The sequence below is a fragment of the Drosophila sulfurigaster genome, chromosome 2L (assembly GCF_023558435.1).
Source record: "Drosophila sulfurigaster albostrigata strain 15112-1811.04 chromosome 2L, ASM2355843v2, whole genome shotgun sequence".
Taxonomy (NCBI): Eukaryota; Metazoa; Arthropoda; class Insecta; order Diptera; family Drosophilidae; genus Drosophila; species Drosophila sulfurigaster.
In genome coordinates, this window is record NC_084881.1 from 3,103,526 (window position 1) to 3,123,648 (window position 20,123).

The following is a 20,123-nucleotide window of genomic DNA, read 5'->3' on the forward strand; positions in this document are numbered from 1 at the left end:
TATTTTTAAAACGACTAATTGCTGACTTCACCTCAAATTTTTCGTTTTTAAAACGACTAATTTCTGACCCCACCTCAAATTTGGAAACAAAATTTTGCCGTCGGTAACAACAATTTTCGTTTTGGTGAGCGTCCGATAAGTCTGACACCATGAGTTATCGCCTAAACTGCCATACTTTTGGTGGAATGAAAAAAACAAGTTAAAAATACTTACTTGTATAATGAAGCGGATGACATTAAACTTGTTGAAGTTGGGTAAAATATGTTTAAAAAATTAATTTATTTAATTTAATTACTTAAGTGTTAAAATTTTATAAAAAAAAATTGTTGAAATCACCGGAATGAAATCCAATACCCCCTTTTTCTGTGGGAAACAGCTGATTGCCGTTCAACTGATTTTTTTTTATAAAGTTTCAAATCTTTAATTGCAAAAAAGACTAAAGGCAAATACAGTAGAATCCGGTTACAAACTTATGTATATGAAAGGGCCTCCGCTAAGAACGTCTCCGCTTTTAGCGACTAACCGCTTATACCGAAGAAATTTTTCAGAATTCAACCGGATATTGCGACGAAAAAAAAAATCAGCGAAATAATGCCAAAAAAATTTAAGTATCAAACGACGCTGTCATAAATGTATGCATTTATCAGTGATCAATGGCACTCTTGCTTATGTGCATGGAGCGAGACGAAGGTTCTTACATTCACACTACTCTCTGTTAGTTTTAGCTGAACATGCAGGTATACGATTTATTATGGAAAAACGATGATATTAAATGAAATTTATAAATTATGAAAATAAAACCCTATTACAAACATGGCTCCTTTGCTCCTTTCGGTTAGTGCGTCTTCCGGGTATAACGACGTAAAATCGTCGGTCCCTTGAAAGTCGCTATAACCGGAATCTACTGTATATTTATTTCAGGGGAAGCATAAATCAACTATGCAGGATAAAATTATCCTTATGTGAGTTGTATCCCCACAGGAAATTGCACACGCGAAAGGCATTCTTTCGCGTTGGTTACTTCTGACCGAAACACAAGTCAGCTGTTTCAGCAGTAATAAAATAATACGATCCGATAGCAAATCGATGATCAAAAACTTGTGAAAATCGGAGGACCTAAAAAACGAAAATCTCGACCTAAAAAACGAAAAGTGAATACCGAAGCATGCCTGATGTGATTTTTTGACGCAGACCTCAATTTCGTCAAGTTTTCCTCCAACTTAAACAAAATTTCTTATTGCTGGAGATTTGTTTAAAAAAGCAAAATACATTTTTTTTAATTCTATTTTCATACTTTGGCGCACTTAATTGTCAGCTATTTATTGAGTGCTGAGGTCTTTTTTATTGTCACACCGATAAAATATCGTGGGATTTCCGAAAAAGTGTGTTCGATATCTCTACGTTCGTTATCGACACGTTAATGTTGCTCGCGAACGTACAAAAATCGGGTTATTTTCTTATGGGTTTTTTACATGGGGTAAACGTAACGTTCGAACTAGACGAAAAAGAACCCAAAAGAACCGTGTGTTTTGGTGCGGTGGAAACGGGGCATAAATCTTCGTAATCTTCGTATCCCAAAATAGATAAAATCAAATAATAGTTTATTTTGTACTCTGCTACAACACATAGCATCATGTAAATACATTTTGTCGTAAGGTTAGTATTAAGGTTGCTTTGTAAAATAAAAATTTTTGCAGTTATCAAATCGATTAAAAATATATCGGCGACATCGATATAACATCAACAATCATTGAAGTTTTTATTTTCTTATTTGAGAAAGAATAAAGAAATTTTGTTAAATATTCTCAAAATATGAGCGAAGATAACAATGAAAAAGTTATTTGGACCATAAAAAATGGAGAGCTGGAGGCCGTACAAACAACATTTAGCAACGATGTGAGCTTGATATGAAACATACCTATATGTATTTATGGCTGAGTAATAAATATTTCTTAATAGACTCAGAAAGTAAACGACGAGATCAAAGGACGATTTCCAATACATTATGCGGCTGATTTTGGTCAATTAAGCGTTCTTAAGTTTCTGATTAAATTAGGAGCTGATGTTAATGTAAGTATGTGATTTATTTCTTATCGAAACAGTAAATACATATGCACATACATACGTGTGTAGAAAGGTATACACAGATATTTAATGTTACTCATATCTACACTTTAAAGGAAATTAACATACATACAATAATAATAATAAGTAATACATGCATACATAATTACACTTGCACACTTGTAAGTAAATATAAAATATTCCAAATAATGTGCAGATAAACTTACTAAAACGGAATATTTATCACAATACTTATTATCTATTTGTACTCCTGGTTAAGTGTTAAGATGTTCTTTGTAATATTATTGTAAATGCTTATATTCCGAATCTTATGTATCTTTTTTTTCTATTTTTGCTTAAAGAAAAAAGACAAACATGGAATTACTCCACTTTTGGCCGCCGTCTGGGAAGGACACACCAATTGCGTTGAGTATCTATTAGAAAAGGTATTGATGTGCGAAGAAAAATCTATAATTTCCTTTTTTTTTTTTAATAAATTAATGCATTTTATTTTTAAAGGGTGCGGATAAAGATGGAGCTACTCCAGACGGACAAAGCTATGTTGAAGTAGCAGAAAAAGACGAAATTAAGAAACTACTTTTAAAATAATTATTTTAATAAAATGTAATCTTGAAAATGAAAATGAACATTTAGAGAGATTTGGAAAGATTGAAAACATCAAAAAGAGATCGGCAAAAAGCTATCTATCCTATAAGTTGCGACGAAATTACCTGTAATTAAATGATACGAAGTAGTTGGTATTTTTTTGAAACCCAAAAATATCAAACTTTGTATAGTTGATGTTAGAATCTACGCATTTTAGAGGCTTTAGATTTTGTCATAACATTGAAAACTAAGAGGGAGGAAAGTAATAACGTTAGATTTTAACTTTACTCCAACACAAAACGGTTTTTACTTACGTAAATACACACCATTTAAGTTAGATTGAAACTGGAAAACCGAAAATTATCAAATTTTTTATATTATGTATAAGAATGTACGCAATTCAGCTCATTACCTTCAGATTTGTCTTTTAACTTAAAAGCGAGGCGGAATATACAAAAAGTTCTGTTGAAAAATCAATTTTTGTGTGCGATTTCATGTAAACCGCTGTTTCCATATGCGCGAAATCGTATTTTTTCCGCGCAACTCCACATAAAAAAACGGAAGTGCAACATTTTTGCGGCGTCATTTTGTTTCGCAGTTCCAAAACAAGTATCTAATGGATATTAAATGTTTCCACATGTGAAAAATTGACATTCTATTCTTCCTCATCCATATCGGAAAAGTGAAGGAGAAACATCTAGACGAATACTTAAAAAAATAAAGTTAAAGAAAGCGCCTGAGACATATCGGGAAGAGAAATACAAATAAATAACATTGTGAAGTCGCAAGCCTATCAGTGGGGCTCCGGTTTTTACATTCACTTCTTTCACTTTTCAAAACGAACTTTTAAATTTCATAAGATTCTTTTGATTTGCAAAACGAGAAACGACATTATCGACTTGAGAACAATTTTCGTTTTGGTGAGCGACCGATAAATCACCAATCAACCGTCACCATGAGTGATCATCTAAGCTGGCATACTTTTAGTGGAAAAAGCGATTTAAAAATACAGTAGATTCCGGTTATAGCGACTTTCAAGGGACCGATGATTTTACGTCGTTATACCCGGAAGACGCACTAACCGAAAGGAGCAAAACAAATTTTTTTTTGCCATGTTTGTAATAGGGTTTTAAGATAAAACAAATTAATTTTTAATTAAAACAAAAAAATGTATAAATTTCATTCAATATCATCGTTTTTCAATAATAAATCGTATACCTGCATGTTCCTTAGCATAAGCTAAGGCGTCAGCTAAAACTAACAGAGAGTAGTGAGAATATAAGATAACCTTCCTGTCGCTTCTACGAACACAAGCAAGAGTGCCGATCACTGTTAAATACATACATTTATAACATCGCCGTTTGATGCTTAAATATAATATACAATATCCGGTTGAATTCTGAAAAATTTCGTCGGTATAAGCGGTTGAGACGTTGTAAGCGGAGGCCCTTTCATATAAGTTTGTATGGGAACCAACCAAGTCATCGAGTTTTCGTCGCAATAACCGGACGGAGCGGAGTCGCTATAACCGGGTTCTACTGTAATTGTATAATGAAACAGATGGCATTATATTTGATGAAGTTGGGTAATTAATAAATTAATTTGTTTAATTTAATTACTTGAATTCTAAAATTGCATAAAACAAGTAAGAAATCTACAGTCGAGTGTACTCGACTGTGAGATACCCGCTACCCATTTTAAATAAAATAAATATATTTTGCGGTATTTTTCTCAAAACATACTGAATATACTGAAAAATACTAAAAAAATATACCAAATGGTATTTTTGGTATATCGATATAGTACCGCAATTAAAATATACCATATACGGCACAATATACCAGATTGTCGGCCAAAGCAACTCATACCCCCAGTAAGTAGGCGTTTTTGCCCATACAAGTATTTCTTTAATAACTTCGACAATTTGTATCTGATCGCAACCAAATTTTAAGGAATCATAACTACTATATATACTATGTATATACCAAAATTCTAGCTTTAGCTTTAAAATTACGCTTGTTATTCGATTTTTTTGATTTGCGGGGGCGGAAGTGGGCGTGGCAAAAATTTGAAACAAACTTGATCTGCGTGCAAACATAACAAATGCTGTCGAAAAAAAATTAAAGCTCTATCTCTTATAGTCTCTGAGATCCAGTGTTTCATACGGACGGACGAACAGACACACAGACGGACAGACGGACATGGCTTGATCGTCTCGGCTGTTGACGCTGATCAAGAATATATATATACTTTATAGGTTCGGAGATGCCTCCTTCTACCTGTTACATACATTTCCTGCCGGCACAAAGTTATAATACCCTTCTACCCTATGGGTAGCGGGTATAAAAATTGTGGAAATCACCGAAATGAAATCGGTACAAAAGAGTACAAATTTAACTATTTTTTTTTTTAAATCTATATTTTATTTTTCTTTATAGCCTATTTCTATTGCACTCAATTTTTTTACGTTCCCGTTTTGTCCCGTTTTGGTACTTCCATTGGCCATTGTAAATACGAGTTGGCGAACAATTCAAAAAACAGCACACGCATTTCTAAAACGGAAAATTTTGGACCTATGTAAGTAGAATTACTGGCAGCAATGTAATACTTGCATAAATACATGTACTTTTTTAGCAATGGCATGGGTGTTTTTGGGAGCGCGATATTCCTGGAAACAGCAAATATATTTGTGAAGATAATTTTCAAATTAAATTATGGAGCCCCTTTGTGGATTGGCCAAAAAAGACACTATATTTTTTCGCCCATAACTCGAACAACATAGCCTGGTGGATGCCACTCCACGATATTGACGGCTTGCGAGTTTTTTGGCTGATAAAAAATTTACATTAAAAAGCAAAATAAAATTTTTATTTTACTGTTTTCATACCTTTGCCATTTCTACGTAGCTCGCGAACGTGGAAAAACCGACTTTTTTTCTTATTGGTATTTACATGGGGCGAACGTAACATTCGACCTGATCGGAAAAAACCTAGCTTTTTTGGTGCAGTGGAAAAATGCTATAAAACTCTTCTGTAACATAAAAGAGATCACAAATCAAAACCGATTTATAACGTGGATGTAAACTCTAAACAAAACAATTTATTTTCTTATAATTTTGAATTTTCTGATATGTGTGTCAAACTACTAAAATTTTCAAAGGAACATAATTAATAATAAAGCGAATTTATTGTAAGAGTGTTGGAAAATGACTTTTATGTTTCATTCAGCTGTACTCAATATTATGACTCGTTTCTTTCGTGACATTCATTTTACTTTCTCATTGATGAGTGCTTTTAAGCAACCCTGATTTTTAATAGTTCCATTTCCTGTTTGCTCCGCGTGCAATACGCTCTTTCCTATCGTACTTTTGCCGGACTAAGGTGGGTTGCATTTTTCTTTATTAGATAAGTGATGTATGATATTTTTAAAACTTTATAGTTACTTGATAAAATAACAATAAGTAAAGTAATTAAGCGTAATATGAAAAAATGCATATTTTCGTTGAGAATTTGTTCTCTATTTGTGCATTTTCGGGTTGTGCTCACATGACTACATGACTTCTAGATGTACATACCTGCTATGTATGTAAGCGATAGCATGTATGTACACGTATTGGTTGTGTTACTTTTAGTTTTATATATATACATATGTACATACATTCAATTTGTGCAGCTGTAGTACATATGCAATGTTTATTATGATGTAAAGGTGAGTGATGGAGCTACGATCAATATGTCACTTGTGGATCGTCAAAAGTAAACAATTAAGTGTGCAGAATGCAATTGCTATGTACGTATATATGTATGTACTTTTGATAATTCACATAGTGCACATATTCTTTCAATTTAAAATATATTTCTCCTCACACATTGAATGTTGCAGGTCTGCAGAAGCCAAGACACATTCACCATGCCGCAGAATGAGTATATGGAGCGTCACCGTAAATTGTACGGTAGACGACTTGATTATGAGGAGCGTAAACGCAAGAAGGAAGCTCGTCTTCCCAAAGAACGTGCACGAAAAGCCCGCAAGTTACGTGGTATTAAAGCCAAGTTGTTCAATAAGGAGCGACGAAATGAAAAGATTCAGATTAAGAAAAAGATCCAGGCACATGAAGAGAAGAAGGTGAAGAAACAGGAAGAGAAGGTTGAAGATGGTGCACTACCACATTATCTTCTGGACAGAGGCATCCAATCAAGTGCAAAGGTCCTTTCAAATATGATCAAGCAGAAACGAAAGGAGAAAGCCGGAAAGTGGGATGTGCCAATACCGAAGGTGCGCGCTCAATCGGACGCAGAAGTCTTCAAAGTGCTCAAAACGGGCAAAACCAAACGAAAGGCTTGGAAGCGTATGGTGACCAAAGTAACATTCGTCGGTGAAAATTTCACACGCAAGCCACCTAAATTTGAGCGTTTCATTCGGCCGATGGCGCTTCGCATGAAAAAGGCACATGTTACGCATCCAGAATTAAAAGCAACTTTCCATTTACCTATCATTGGGGTGAAGAAGAATCCGAGTTCTCCAATGTTCACGTCCTTGGGTGTTATCACCAAGGGTACAGTGATAGAAGTAAACATCTCCGAGCTTGGTTTGGTGACACAAACCGGTAAAGTTGTTTGGGGAAAATATGCACAAGTCACTAATAATCCCGAGAACGATGGGGTTATTAATGCTGTCCTACTTGTGTAATTATATAATAAGTAATTTCGTGTCTAATAACAAACGGCTTGTATTCAACTCAAATCAGAAATAAAAAATACATATTCCATAAATTAAGATGATGTGCTTTTTATAATTTTATATAATTTTATGTCTATTGATTTCGTTAAATTCATGTTTCCTTTTTCTATTTTTCAGTTGGCTGTAGTGTACGACGATGCAAATCTTCGTTAAAACCCTCACGGGTAAGACCATCACTCTTGAGGTCGAACCGTCGGATACCATCGAAAATGTCAAAGCCAAGATTCAGGACAAAGAAGGAATTCCTCCAGATCAACAGCGTTTGATCTTTGCCGGCAAGCAATTGGAAGATGGGCGCACTCTTTCCGATTACAATATCCAAAAAGAGTCTACATTGCACTTGGTGCTCCGCCTTCGCGGTGGTGCCAAGAAACGCAAGAAGAAGAATTACTCCACCCCCAAGAAAATCAAGCACAAGAGGAAGAAGGTCAAGCTAGCTGTCTTGAAATACTACAAGGTATATCATCGATCCATGCATCCACAAACCTCCTAAACAGAGATTAGTTACTTGATCTGTTCTTGGAATTCTTGAGTCTTGGTCTTGTGCTTGTTGACTTAATTGCTGTTAGGTTTGGAAGTGTTTGGCCATTCGGATATAAATAACAATTATTAATATATATTTTCTGTACGGTTTTTCCTTGATTTTCATAGGTTGATGAGAATGGCAAAATCCATCGTCTGCGACGTGAATGTCCCGGAGAGAACTGTGGTGCTGGAGTCTTTATGGCTGCTCATGAGGATCGTCATTACTGCGGCAAATGCAACTTGACTTTTGTGTTCAGCAAACCAGAAGAAAAGTAATGGGACGACGCATTTAGTGAGGCATCAATTAGAACAGTGTCATTCAATCAATAAAATGCATTGATAACAACATTTTGTGTATATTTATTTTGTTGTAAATGTTGGTGGAATATTGCATTTTTAAACTTATGTTCGTCAAATTATTTGCCTCCCAAAAACGAAGAGAATAGGGTTTCACAAATTTTGAAATGATTTTATAGATATTAAAATTTCTATTCTATTATATTTCTATTGGATATAAAATTTAAATAATAATAATAATCCTAATTTCTTAATATTAATGAAGTGGACTCACAAAGTATTCATATTCCTGATCAGCATCAATAGCGAAGTCTATATATTTAATAAATAAGACTCAATGCAGAATCGGTAATATAAAAACAATTTCTGTTTTCATAAAAATTAAAAAATATGTTTTTATTTTTTTGTTGTAAAAATTACTCGGATTTTCTTATTGTTAATGAAGAAAAACATTTGCACTCAAATATTATTTTGTAATCCAATTTTACGAAAAGTATTTACCTTTTGAAAATATCTACTTTCACTAAACTTTTCTTGTTGACCAGTAATTTAACTGGAGGATACATATAATAACACTCACTACGATCCACGATGTTAATTTTAATTTTAGTAATTTGAAATTAAATCACAAAGAAATGAAAAAGCCAAATTCTTGCAAAAAGCATGCTCTCTGCCAAAAAATAATTTTCTTTATATTTTGTACTACTACTACTACTACTACTACTACTGAACATTTAATTAAATGTATGTTTATATACATACAAGTGTATTTAAATTTCATTTAATTAACTTTTTTGGTTCGGTGGATCTAAAAATGCCCATATGTTAGTTTTCCGGAAAAATTTGAATTTGCTTCAATGTAAATGCATTTTATTATTATTGGCCCATCAGTTGTACATAATTAAGATTTAAATGGACACAAATCAAGTTTTCGGATAAGTATATAAATATTTAAATATAAAAATTAAAGGTTAATCACGTCGACATTAAGACTCTTTATCATAAATGTAACAATGTCGGTGGCCTCCTCAATTCTCTTTGATGTTGGTTTTCCAGCGCCATGACCTGCTTTTTTGTATACGCGCAGTAGTACAGGATTTTTTTGGATATCAGAATCGCGCACAGCGTCTTGCAATGCTGCGGCAAACTTCAATGAGTGCAACGGACTAACCCGGTCGTCGTGATCAGCTGTTAAAATTAGTGTAGCTGGATACTCTTTACTTTTAATTTGTGGTGTATGAACATTGTGCAAGGGAGAAAACTTGTATAGATTATCGAAGTGTTCTTTTTCAGAGGGATTCCCATAGTCTGAACACCAAGCATGACCAATAGTAAACTTATGGAAACGTAACATGTCCATTACACTGTAACGAATTAAATAATTCTATATGACTCGGAAACATTGATACATTTTTCGATATACTAACCCAACTTGAGCAACAGCTGCACCAAACAAATCTGGGCGCTGATTGATGCAAGCACCGACTAAAAGACCACCATTGGATCCTCCTTGAATTGCCAACCGGTCTTTCGACGTATAATTGTTTTTAACCAAATATTCAGCAGCCGACTGGAAGTCATCGAAAACATTTTGCTTATTAAGCAATCGTCCGCCATTGTGCCATTTTTCACCGTATTCGCCACCCCCACGGATATTGGGATACGCCAATACGCCATCGAATGTGTCCACAAACATAAGACTGATTTGCGAATGAAAACAATGTATAATATTTCAAGATGAACAAATAAATATTTACCCAGTAAGTCCAAATGATGGCAGCATGCTAATATTAAATCCGCCATAACCATAAAGCAAACATGGTCGTGGTTCAATAGTATCTCGCTTTTTCCGGATTATAAACATTGGTACCTTGGTACCATCTGTGCTGGAGTAAAAAATTTGCTCAACTGTGTAATCATTGCGATTGAATCCTTCCAAGTTAAGTTTAATTTCTCGAAACACCTTTGGGGCCTCATCCGGCGACTTAAAATCGTAATGGTAAATTGTTCCAGGATTTAGAAATGATGAAAAATTATAGAATATCTCCGAATACTTCTTCTTTCCAGTAGTTCCAACGATAGTACCAATATCCAAATCAAATTCGCGAATGAGTTTTCCAGTATGCAGCGAATTGGCTTGCAAAATTGTCTATTTGTATTATAATGTTAGTACTGTGCAAGATTTTTACTTCAGTATGAAAGGATTTACCTTAACATCTCTTATATAACTGAGAAGAATTTTATCTTCATTGACACATTTAGCCCAGTCCAATACATCCTTTTCATGTTCCTTTAAAATTCGATTTTATAAACATCTGGTTTGTAATATTCACTTTTCAGAAGACATTACTTACTGGTATTAAAGTTTCCCAATTTTCCTCAGAAGGATTGTCAAAGTCAATGCATATGACGCGGTAGTTTGGAGCATTTTTGTTTGTACGGAAATATACCTTTGAACCCTCATTTGTTATGTACTGTTTATGGCAAAAAAAAAAAATGTTATTAGCACTACGGTTTGTTAATATATTCATTGAAACGCAAATTTGTGTGATATTTGAAAAAAATTAAAGCATATACTTACGTCGTAATCTGATTCAAATTTATCTATAATGGTTTTCACTTCCAGCTGCGAATTGATATCTTCTCCGGGGTTTAAATCAGCATAGTATACAATGTTGTCTCGGCAATCCTTAACAATCGCTAATATCAAATATTTTCCACAATCAGATACAACAGATTGGCTAAGAAAAAAAATATATATAGATCATGCTATAATAATTTTTAGAAGTTCTAATCAAGTTTGTTGAACTTTGTGATACCCGGTACCAGTATTAGGGGACATTATGCAAATCAGTCGGCATTAAATGAAAATTCTTCAAAAATACAGCTAATACTTTATCGCATTGTCTATAATAAAGGTACCGGAACGGAAATGTTGAGTTTTAAAAATCAATCATCATACAAACGCCAAGATGGTTCATTGGGAATTTGAACAACCAAGACATCTTTATCCTGACTTTCTCCAATGCGATGATAATAAAGTTTTTGGTTTTGGTTTTGTTTCGTTTCGGATCCATCCGTTTTGCCGTCTTGGTCTGGATACCTCTGTGAATCGCAGTTAATTGCATTAAATATATAATTAAGTTTTCGATATTAATTCGACATACTCCGTAAAAGAAACCCTTGTTGTCCTTGGTCCACGAAATCTCAGAGAATTTAACCTTTTCAAGTATTTCGTCAAAGTCCTTTCCGGTTTCAGCATTACGAATACGTATTTTAATCCAGTCGGAGCCACTCTCACTAAGCCCATAAGCCATAAATTCACCATTATCAGAGAAAGATTTTTGAGACAATGCAATTGTGCCATCCTCAGACAAGTTGTTAGGATCGAGAAATACTTTGCTCTCTCCATCTATAGAGTCTTGTTGATACATAACACTTAAAAAAAAATATTATTGAAGTGGATGATATGGCTTCAAGCTATTTTCTTAATTAAATTACCTTTGGTTTTGCAAGCCAGTATTCATGAAATAATAATAATATTTTCCGTATTGCATTGGACATCCATATTTCGGATAGTTCCACAATTTGGTAAGTTTACTATTTACTTTTTTCCATTGCTCGCAATCTTCAAGAAACGGTTGACTGATCTTATTTTGACTATCAACATAATCCTGAGTCTCGACTGCGTCAGGATCTTCAAGCCAACGATAGACGTCTTTTACTTTCGTGCCATGAAAGTTATCTTCAATTGTAATATCCTTACGCGCTTGAGGATATACAAAAGTTTCGGTAGCAACCTTTTCAGTCTTTTCCGACATGCCGGTATTTACGCTCAAAGTATCTGAAGGTATTGTGATATATATGAATAAAGATTAATTATGAAAACTAAATTAAATGTGCAAAAAAACTCTTACTCTTACTTACGTTTACTTGCAGTTCCAAGATGATACAATGCACTTACAATGAATTTGCGCTGACGTTGATATGACAAATATCGCATTGTAATTATATGAATTAGTGATGAGCGGTTTGAATTTTGCAATCTAAAATATAAGTGACAGAAATATCGTTACAGAGTTATCGATACATTAGATTTTATTAAAACTAAAATATATTTATGTATAATTATTAAAATGCTTTAATGCTTTGTTTTAGTTAAATTTATGATGAATCAATTCAATTAATGAATGTGTGATTTACTTTCAGAAATTCGTTTCGGTCAATGTTTTCAACATATAGCTCGATCTTCATATTGGAAGTGTTTTGCCCTTATTACCATTTATAATTTATAATTATAGAGAAAATAATGACACATTAAGTGGAAAATACATTTTTGTTTGGATAGAACAGATGTTGAATGATCACCTTGGCAAAATCCTGATCTGAGGAGTCCCTTGGTGCATGAATAGTTTTCTGTGAATACTTCGACAACAGAGATAGGAAATAGAGGCATCTTTGACCGCGCAGTTTGTACATTCTTATTCATACCGTCTGTCATGTTAACTCATAGATTTCAGACTTTGTTTTTTTTTGCACGAACATTTTTTTTGTTTCAGATTTCGTTAGAAGACAAAATCGCATAGCGAAGTTGTCAAGCTGCGAAGTAGATGGCGGCTTCCTCTCTAAAAAAAACAATAAATTAAATTTATTTTGTATTTACTTACATGTGTAGATAGATACATTTACATATACATGTATATATGTACATATATACGAATAAAATATGCAATCAACAAATTTTGGTGTTATTATAGCTTTATAGTTTGATATTGTGATTTTTGACTGTTTTGAAGTTAGATTTACAAAATTTAGTATTGGGAGATATATATGGATTGTATTGTTTTTTATGCAGGAAATAAATTATATAAATTCTTGATCAGCGTTAACAGCCGTCTTTCTACGGAGACTATAGGAGATAGTGCTTTATTCGGCGGAACTTGTTATTTTTGCACACAGATTAAGTTTGTTTTAAATTTTTGCCGCGGCCACTTTCACCTCCGCAAATCGGAAAAAAAATCAAATTGAAACAGTTTTATCATTGTAAGAACGTTGAAGTCCTCCGCTGCATATATGAGTTAACACAGAGTTGGTTATGAGACGGACGACTAGAAAAGAGAAAAGTGGAAGATGTCACCTCCACTAATACTGCTAATACTGCGCTTCGCTAGCTGAGGTATAAAAGAAAACACTCAAAACTAGATGAAAACTTTATTGGAATTTCGATGGATTACATAATTTTGTAAAATAAATCTAGAAAATTGTCTTTTTTAGACTAATTTTCGTTTTAAGAATTTGTTCTTAAAGTGCTCTTTTCTAAGAACAACATTTTTTAGATGAATGTTCTTGACATTAGAAATTAGTATTTTTTCACTGTATCCAATTTTAATTTGAATCTACTAATAGCCAATTACTAGACCCAAATTAGAACCTAACATATACTATCCACCTTTTAATTATCTCAATCCCAACTTTAAACAAGATGGTCGAGCTCGGCTCACTCAAAATATTTGCATTTTCGATTCTGTTTATAGTTTTTGTGCGAACTTAGTTCGTTCACTCATGATTGAAATTGTGAAATTGTGAAACGGTGAAGAAGCTGTTAAGAGAAATACTGTTGAAAATATAATATTTCAAAAGACAAGCCGAAAGTTATCTATAAACAACATTTTCGCGACGCGTGGTTGAATGAAAAGTTTAAGGATTGGATACGCAAAGATGTGAACGATGTGAAGAACGAAGGCATATTGCTGCTACTGCAAATGCAGTTTTGGCGCGAAGTTGCATGACATCAAGTCGTATGCAAATACAAAAAAACACTTTTCAATGAGCGGCAGCTTTCAACAAAAAAACAAACTCCAGTATTCAGCGGTGCCCACTAAATCATCGGAGCAGGAAGCGTATTTAGCCAAGTGCAACTTGTTAAAAGTAAAATGAGAAATAGAACGCATTTGAAAACTATAAATGCTATTTTAGCCATAAGGTAGGCTACATTAATAACTACAATTCTAAGATTAACACTAATAAATTGAATGTTCATTTACAGATATGGACTCAAATGAAGTGGGATGTGTTGTTTTATCTACACATTGCCAACAAAATATTTGAAAATGATATCTGAGTCAGATAAATACAAAGATTCAGTCGAGGACACCATTTATTTTAATAAAAACCATTTAAAAGTAACACACAAAAATTAGCTATTTTTAGCAGTTTTAAATTTTTTTTTAAGCTATTTCTAGCGTATTTTTTCTATCTATTCAGCTATTTCAGCTCATGAAATTCTGGCAACACTGATAATGACGTAAATGGGAAATGACGCTTATGCTCAAATCTACCAGTTCGCTACAAAAAAAAAGGGAAACGCATTTTAAAAATATTGCTGTATTATTCTCAAAATATTCCAAAAATACTGCAAAATAATAAAAATATACCGAATGGCATATTTTATATATACCAGATTGTTTACCAAAGCAACTTAGACCCCCAGTAAGTAGGCGTTTTTACCCATACAAAAGTATTTCTTTAATACCTATAGTTATTATTGTATATACCAAAATTCGACTACATCTTTATTCGATGTTTGTCAATTTGCGGTGGCGGAAGTGATCTGCGTGCAAACATAACAAATGCTGTCGGAAAAATATTGTAGCTCTATCTCTTATAGTCTCTGAGATCCAGTGTTTCATACGGACAAACAGACAGACGGACATGGCTAGATCGTCTTGGCTGTTGACGCTGATAAAGAACATATATACTTTATAGGGTCGGAGATACCTCCTTCTATCTGTTATATACATTTCCTGCCGGCACATACATAGAATAAAACCCTTCTACCCTATGGGTAGCGGGTATTAAAACGTTTGATGAAAAGCAAAGTATCCCAAAAAACTTTGGCGCTTTGATTCGAAACGTATGAACTTTGAATCAAAAGAGGAGAATTCACCAGACTGCCCAGAGCTTCGCCCAAATTGAGCGATATTGGGTGATATTAAATAAGAGGGCCATCTTATTAATCGTGAATTATTTTATATTATACGAAATTGTTGATCAAAGCAATTAAGTCCTGAAAGCTGCAGTCGATTTTTGTCATATCAAATTGTTTCTTGAACTTTAACAATTTGTATCTCATTGCGATTATTGCTAATCCAGCCAAAGAATATAATAATAGAATACAAACAACCTCTCAGCAAAGCCTTGAATAATCCAATCAAACTTCAAATCGCTCAATTAAAAAATTTGGAGTATTATAATGAGAAACACTCACTCTAAGACTCCAGATATCGGCTGCACTGTTAACGCAACTCTGTTATGCTCTGTGCCGTCTATGCTGTTGTTGCTGTTACTTACATACATATGTACATATATGTTTTTCAAAAGTTGTTGCTTTCTTCTGTGGTTATATTTATCTTAAAATCTATTTCTTTGGTGACTTCGTATCATAGCACCAAATGTTCTTTGTCCTACAACGTAGTTTTTGAGAGAAATAATTAATTAATTATTCATTATTCATTGTTAGTATGGTAAAGTCCAAGGGGTACTTATTACAGTGTTATATTACGATTTAGATTAGGAGTTTCTATCACGGTTACGGATACACTATATATGAGATACACTATTTCTGATCGGTCCAATGGTTTTAGTACTGCTAGTTGGGCCTTGGTAATCAAATCTTAATGGTGGTGCATACAAAGTTCGAACTAAGGATTGTTACTTATCCACTTCATCCGATAATCTAGTCGACATCGGGTCCGAGCTTTTCTTTCTTGTGCGTTGTCGTTCCCCTAGTCACTGCTCTCGTCGTTTTTGGAATGGCCTTAGATCTGGAAAGCCTTAGAGCCGTACGATGTCTTGTGAGATATGCTTGGCCACTTTTTATGATCTATCATATTTGCCTGCGAGCTTGACCTTGGATATACATATGTCGATGTCATCACTTACGTCACCGTAACAACTTCGAAAGTTTTATGTAGACGACTGGGATTGTACTGTAGATAGCCTAAGACGTTGGTGTCCGGTAAATTGTAGCTCACGTTTTTCTATCAAAAATGCAAGGCTGAGATCCGAAGTGTCTAACGTGTTCTAGCTCCCTTCTACATCTTCTGCGATCATAATCTTAATTGTTTGCTTGACCCGCTTGGTAAGATTCTGTTAGGGAGACTACGGGTGATATACTCGCAAATGTTTTTAATGGTGCGGTTGGTGAATAGTGTCCCATTGACTCATCCAAATTTGCGTCTCACTTCGGAACCGCACAGAATGCGTTCAAATTTGGTCAACTACTTTTCCGAAATCTTAGCTATTCTTGAGAAGGTGGTAGATCGGATCCATAGCAGTATCGATGAGATATGCTGAAACGATAAAATATGCTGAAACGAAAACGCAATTAATATTGGCGCTGGATCACCTAGGGCGGGTTACGTTGACGTGGTACTAATACTTTATTGAGGACATCGAAAGGACTATGGCCATTGAGTTGTATCTGTGCTTTAAATACCCGCTTCCTCTTGTTTAACGTTCCGTCGAACAGAGTAATATTCGTAAGCATCTGTGTGGATTATCTGGCGACTTAATCATTTGAGCAACGCGCTTTCTGACGGATGTCCGGGTTGTACCAATGCCCACGGTAGCGACCTCAACCAGATCTTAAGGTCTGCCGGGTTAGCTGTTCCAAGGTGCTAATCTCGGTCTCCTTGGTAAACATCGGGTAATAGATTTACGTACATAGATCCTATCTAACTTCTGCCCAGGCAAGTACTTATCGAGTTGCATCATCAGCCGCAAGACTGTTAAGTACTTACTCCTTAATACTTTTGTTTTACTTTATCGGTGATTGCTTTTCTTGGTCGCGTTACGATGCGAACAACTTGATCGTTGGCCGTATATGTGCTTATATATAATATGTGCTCAGTTTCCGGTAGGGCTAGCCACTCAGATTATGAATTTAAAGAAAATTTCTATTGGTTCTATAACTAACTAGCTGCTGGACTCACTAGCTGACCGAATTTGCAAAAAAAAAACAGAAGAAAGGCACTTGACTGCTCCTACGGAAAATAAGCTGTCTCTATAAGGCTGTGCTCTTGCGTTGTTCTGCTTGCGCTCGACGGCTGTTGTTGCTCTCTGAAGCTGTCAGTGACAGCAATACAAAGCACATGTGGTGTAAAATAATGTGTATTTAATAGACATTTTCAATAAGACATAAATGGAAAAATACAATGAATTGATAAAATTTTTTTGATGAATCTGATTTATAAATATGTTTTCTACTACTACAAAGTGAATCCGACCTAGTCTGACCCTGGAACCTATTGTGTCGTAGAGTAATTACTTCTTGTTCAATTGTATATAGACGTAACTGCCACCTTTGACCACTTTTTGTGAAATTTGCATTTATAAGTCATAACTTCAATATGTTATATGAAATCCATGACGAAAAAAAAAAACAGTTTATTTTTTTTTTAACTCTTATGGAGTAATATGAGTAAGTTAAATGCAATTTTACCAAAAAAATTTGAAGATATTATTAAAATTGCATGAAATTTGAGACATTTTAAGTCAATTGCAGTGACCAATATATGGCTCTGCTGATATTAGGAATTTTAAATGGGAACACTATATACGAAAATAAATGTAATTATACATGCCAAGCAGCGTTGCCAATTTAGCTATTTTCCCGCTAGATCTGTCGGTTTTCAAAAGCAAAATGCGGGATAAATTGAAAACTAGCGGGAATTATAGTTATTTTCAAAACAAAACTGAATGGAACTTTAGTTTTTTAAAACACATCTAGTGCCTTTGTGTATTTTTATGTTTTACAAAACCGCACTTTAATAACTTGCAGTATGAGATCATGATTGACGAAATTTGCAACTCAAAAATACTTAATAAATAAATCAAGTTAATAAAAATATTGTTTTACTACTGTTTTACTTTATATTTAGGCTATCATCCTAATTTTCTGGCGGTTTTTAGAGTTTTCCATATGTTACTTTAGCTTTTTTATGACCAGAAGAGTTGGCAACACTGATGCCAAGTGAAATTTAAAAGTTGGCGAGATTTTTGTATAGTTTAGGCGACCGCAGAGAATGTGTTTAGTTTTGCTGAGCATGATAATGTTGAAAATTATAATAATTATGATTTTACTGATATGTAGTCTTATAATCAATGAATATATTTTAATTATAGGTAAACGCATAAGAAAAACTGATTTTCCATTGAGTATAAACCCTTGAATAATCTGGAGCCAATGTGAAGAAGCAATTACTTTATACTAGCACAAAATGCAATTTGTTTTGATCAGAAGGGGAATTAATGAAGATTTAATAATATACCACTTCCGCATATGACAAAAAATTCGAATAAAGAAATATATTTATTTTTCGTAGGAAAATATTTCCAAGGACCTTCTATAGTTGAAATAAAAAAATTGCATCAAAAAATCATATCCAGTTCAGAAGTTATTAATAAATGCCAACAAAAGTGGTCTCCTGGATCATAGTGCGGCTGTTGGCGTTTTTATGTGCGCATAGGCGCGTAAGAAAAAATACTACAGAAAGGGCTCTATTTAACTAAAAATCGATTTATTTTCCGCATCATAACAAATTATAAAAACAAATAACTTCTTAGTCTACGTACTAATACTTAATTTGTGAGGGAAATCATTAACTATACATATATGGAATAAATTACAACGTGTAGCTATTGATAGGTTTATTTTGATTAGTATGCTATGTATAAACATATCAGTTTGTAATTACAAAATTTTAGACATACTTCAGTGCAATGTGGTGTGGGACCTTTGCAGTTCGCCTGAACTAGATTGGGAAGATGAAGTTTCAACTCGCCCTTGGCCTGGTGCAATAATTGTTTCCATTCGTTGAGTAGTGTCCCGCATCACAACACTAAAGTCGGGTAAATCTGGAAGATCTATTGCTAGGTGGGCTGAAAATCTTTTATAAACCGAGTTTTTTACGCTGTCTCTTTTCGTCCTTTTTTTATTTTCCTCATACTTAAGTTGTTGTTTCAGAAAAATTGAGGTTTTTATCATTTCCTGTATATTATGGAAATAGCTATCTGATTTTTCAATTGACTTTAAAGCTTGAACACCGTACTCCATGTCATAGCAATGTCCTTGCAAGCTGCTTTGTAAACTAAGTACTTCAGTTCGTTTCTCTAGAATTGGAGGTAGTACCTTACGAATGTGTTCCTAAAGCCATAGCATAATTTTAGATTTATCTTTTTTAAATTAAGGATATTTACCTGAATCCGGAAAAAAGCCAGTGACGGGTCATTTGCAAAAATATGTATGTTTTCAGATATTTTTTCTGAAGCTAGGATGAAAATTACTAAGTTGGTTTCATATGCAAATTTTGAATAGGAAAAAAATACTTACTCTTAGTTCCTTTAAAGTTAAGTTCATTTGTTTGAGCCATAGTGCTGGCTCTGAATCTCTTCTATATTATTTTTTATTAGAAACTTTATTTTGCAGAATAGATTAAAAAAAAATTTGAGCCAATTTCTTATTGTTGTTTAGATATTTTCTGATAGAGGTGACATTTATGTTGATAACAAAACACAATAATTCTACTAATCGATATTTAAAATTTGTCGAAAGCAGAGTTACTCAAAATTCATTTTTAATATTTAAAGACAACAATTTATTAATTACTGAATCCTTTCACAGTAGCATATAGCCGGTGTATTAAATGCAAGATAATTAGACAAATTAATGAATGTTTCATAGTATTAAAAAAGACTTCGAAGCTCGGTTTGTAAATATATATTTTTTGTTTTATGAAAACAAATTTGCCCCATGTTTTCACTCACGTGAAAAGTCATGCGATTAAAGTAATGTAATTAAAGTTTGCTTACATTACGTTAGATCAGCCACA

At 33.8% G+C, this 20,123-nt stretch overlaps 5 protein-coding genes across 7 annotated transcripts; 3 read left to right on the forward strand and 2 right to left on the reverse strand.

Moving 5' to 3' along the window:
- The first annotated feature begins 1,718 nt into the window (after nucleotides 1–1,718).
- On the forward strand, nucleotides 1,719–2,707 carry LOC133850446 (myotrophin). The gene is made up of 4 exons (XM_062286552.1): nucleotides 1,719–1,896; nucleotides 1,960–2,070; nucleotides 2,427–2,510; nucleotides 2,584–2,707. Exons 1-4 carry the CDS (start codon nucleotides 1,813–1,815, stop codon nucleotides 2,671–2,673), a joined length of 369 nt encoding a protein of 122 aa, XP_062142536.1. The 5' UTR covers nucleotides 1,719–1,812; the 3' UTR covers nucleotides 2,674–2,707.
- Nucleotides 2,708–5,915: 3,208 nt separating this feature from the next.
- LOC133841308 (ubiquitin-ribosomal protein eS31 fusion protein) lies at nucleotides 5,916–8,279 on the forward strand. The gene is made up of 3 exons (XM_062273698.1): nucleotides 5,916–6,050; nucleotides 7,528–7,867; nucleotides 8,062–8,279. Exons 2-3 carry the CDS (start codon nucleotides 7,547–7,549, stop codon nucleotides 8,209–8,211), a joined length of 471 nt encoding a protein of 156 aa, XP_062129682.1. The 5' UTR covers nucleotides 5,916–6,050; nucleotides 7,528–7,546; the 3' UTR covers nucleotides 8,212–8,279.
- LOC133841296 (ribosome biogenesis protein NSA2 homolog) lies at nucleotides 5,937–7,446 on the forward strand. 2 transcript variants are annotated; one of them, XM_062273680.1, is made up of 2 exons: nucleotides 5,937–6,050; nucleotides 6,553–7,446. In XM_062273680.1, the coding sequence occupies exon 2, from the start codon at nucleotides 6,580–6,582 to the stop codon at nucleotides 7,357–7,359; it is 780 nt and encodes a 259-aa protein (XP_062129664.1). In that variant the 5' UTR covers nucleotides 5,937–6,050; nucleotides 6,553–6,579; the 3' UTR covers nucleotides 7,360–7,446. The 2 variants fall into 2 exon arrangements, with proteins under 2 accessions (XP_062129664.1, XP_062129671.1); XM_062273687.1 differs by lacking the exon at nucleotides 5,937–6,050 and adding an exon at nucleotides 6,354–6,378.
- A 760-nt stretch (nucleotides 8,280–9,039) lies between the features above and the next one.
- Nucleotides 9,040–12,305, reverse strand: LOC133842176 (prolyl endopeptidase). The gene is made up of 10 exons (XM_062275169.1): nucleotides 12,160–12,305; nucleotides 11,734–12,076; nucleotides 11,400–11,670; nucleotides 11,195–11,337; nucleotides 10,814–10,973; nucleotides 10,587–10,706; nucleotides 10,442–10,522; nucleotides 9,990–10,381; nucleotides 9,660–9,932; nucleotides 9,040–9,596 (listed from the first exon to the last, which is right to left on the reverse strand). Exons 1-10 carry the CDS (start codon nucleotides 12,233–12,235, stop codon nucleotides 9,197–9,199), a joined length of 2,259 nt encoding a protein of 752 aa, XP_062131153.1. The 5' UTR covers nucleotides 12,236–12,305; the 3' UTR covers nucleotides 9,040–9,196.
- Nucleotides 12,306–18,795: 6,490 nt separating this feature from the next.
- On the reverse strand, nucleotides 18,796–19,780 carry LOC133840577 (BLOC-1-related complex subunit 8 homolog). Of its 2 annotated transcripts, XM_062272493.1 has the most exons (4): nucleotides 19,625–19,780; nucleotides 19,492–19,562; nucleotides 19,205–19,438; nucleotides 18,796–19,149 (listed from the first exon to the last, which is right to left on the reverse strand). In XM_062272493.1, exons 1-4 carry the CDS (start codon nucleotides 19,662–19,664, stop codon nucleotides 19,126–19,128), a joined length of 369 nt encoding a protein of 122 aa, XP_062128477.1. In that variant the 5' UTR covers nucleotides 19,665–19,780; the 3' UTR covers nucleotides 18,796–19,125. The 2 variants fall into 2 exon arrangements, with proteins under 2 accessions (XP_062128477.1, XP_062128468.1); XM_062272484.1 differs by having other exon boundaries at nucleotides 18,796–19,438; nucleotides 19,625–19,779.
- Nucleotides 19,781–20,123: the final 343 nt, after the last annotated feature.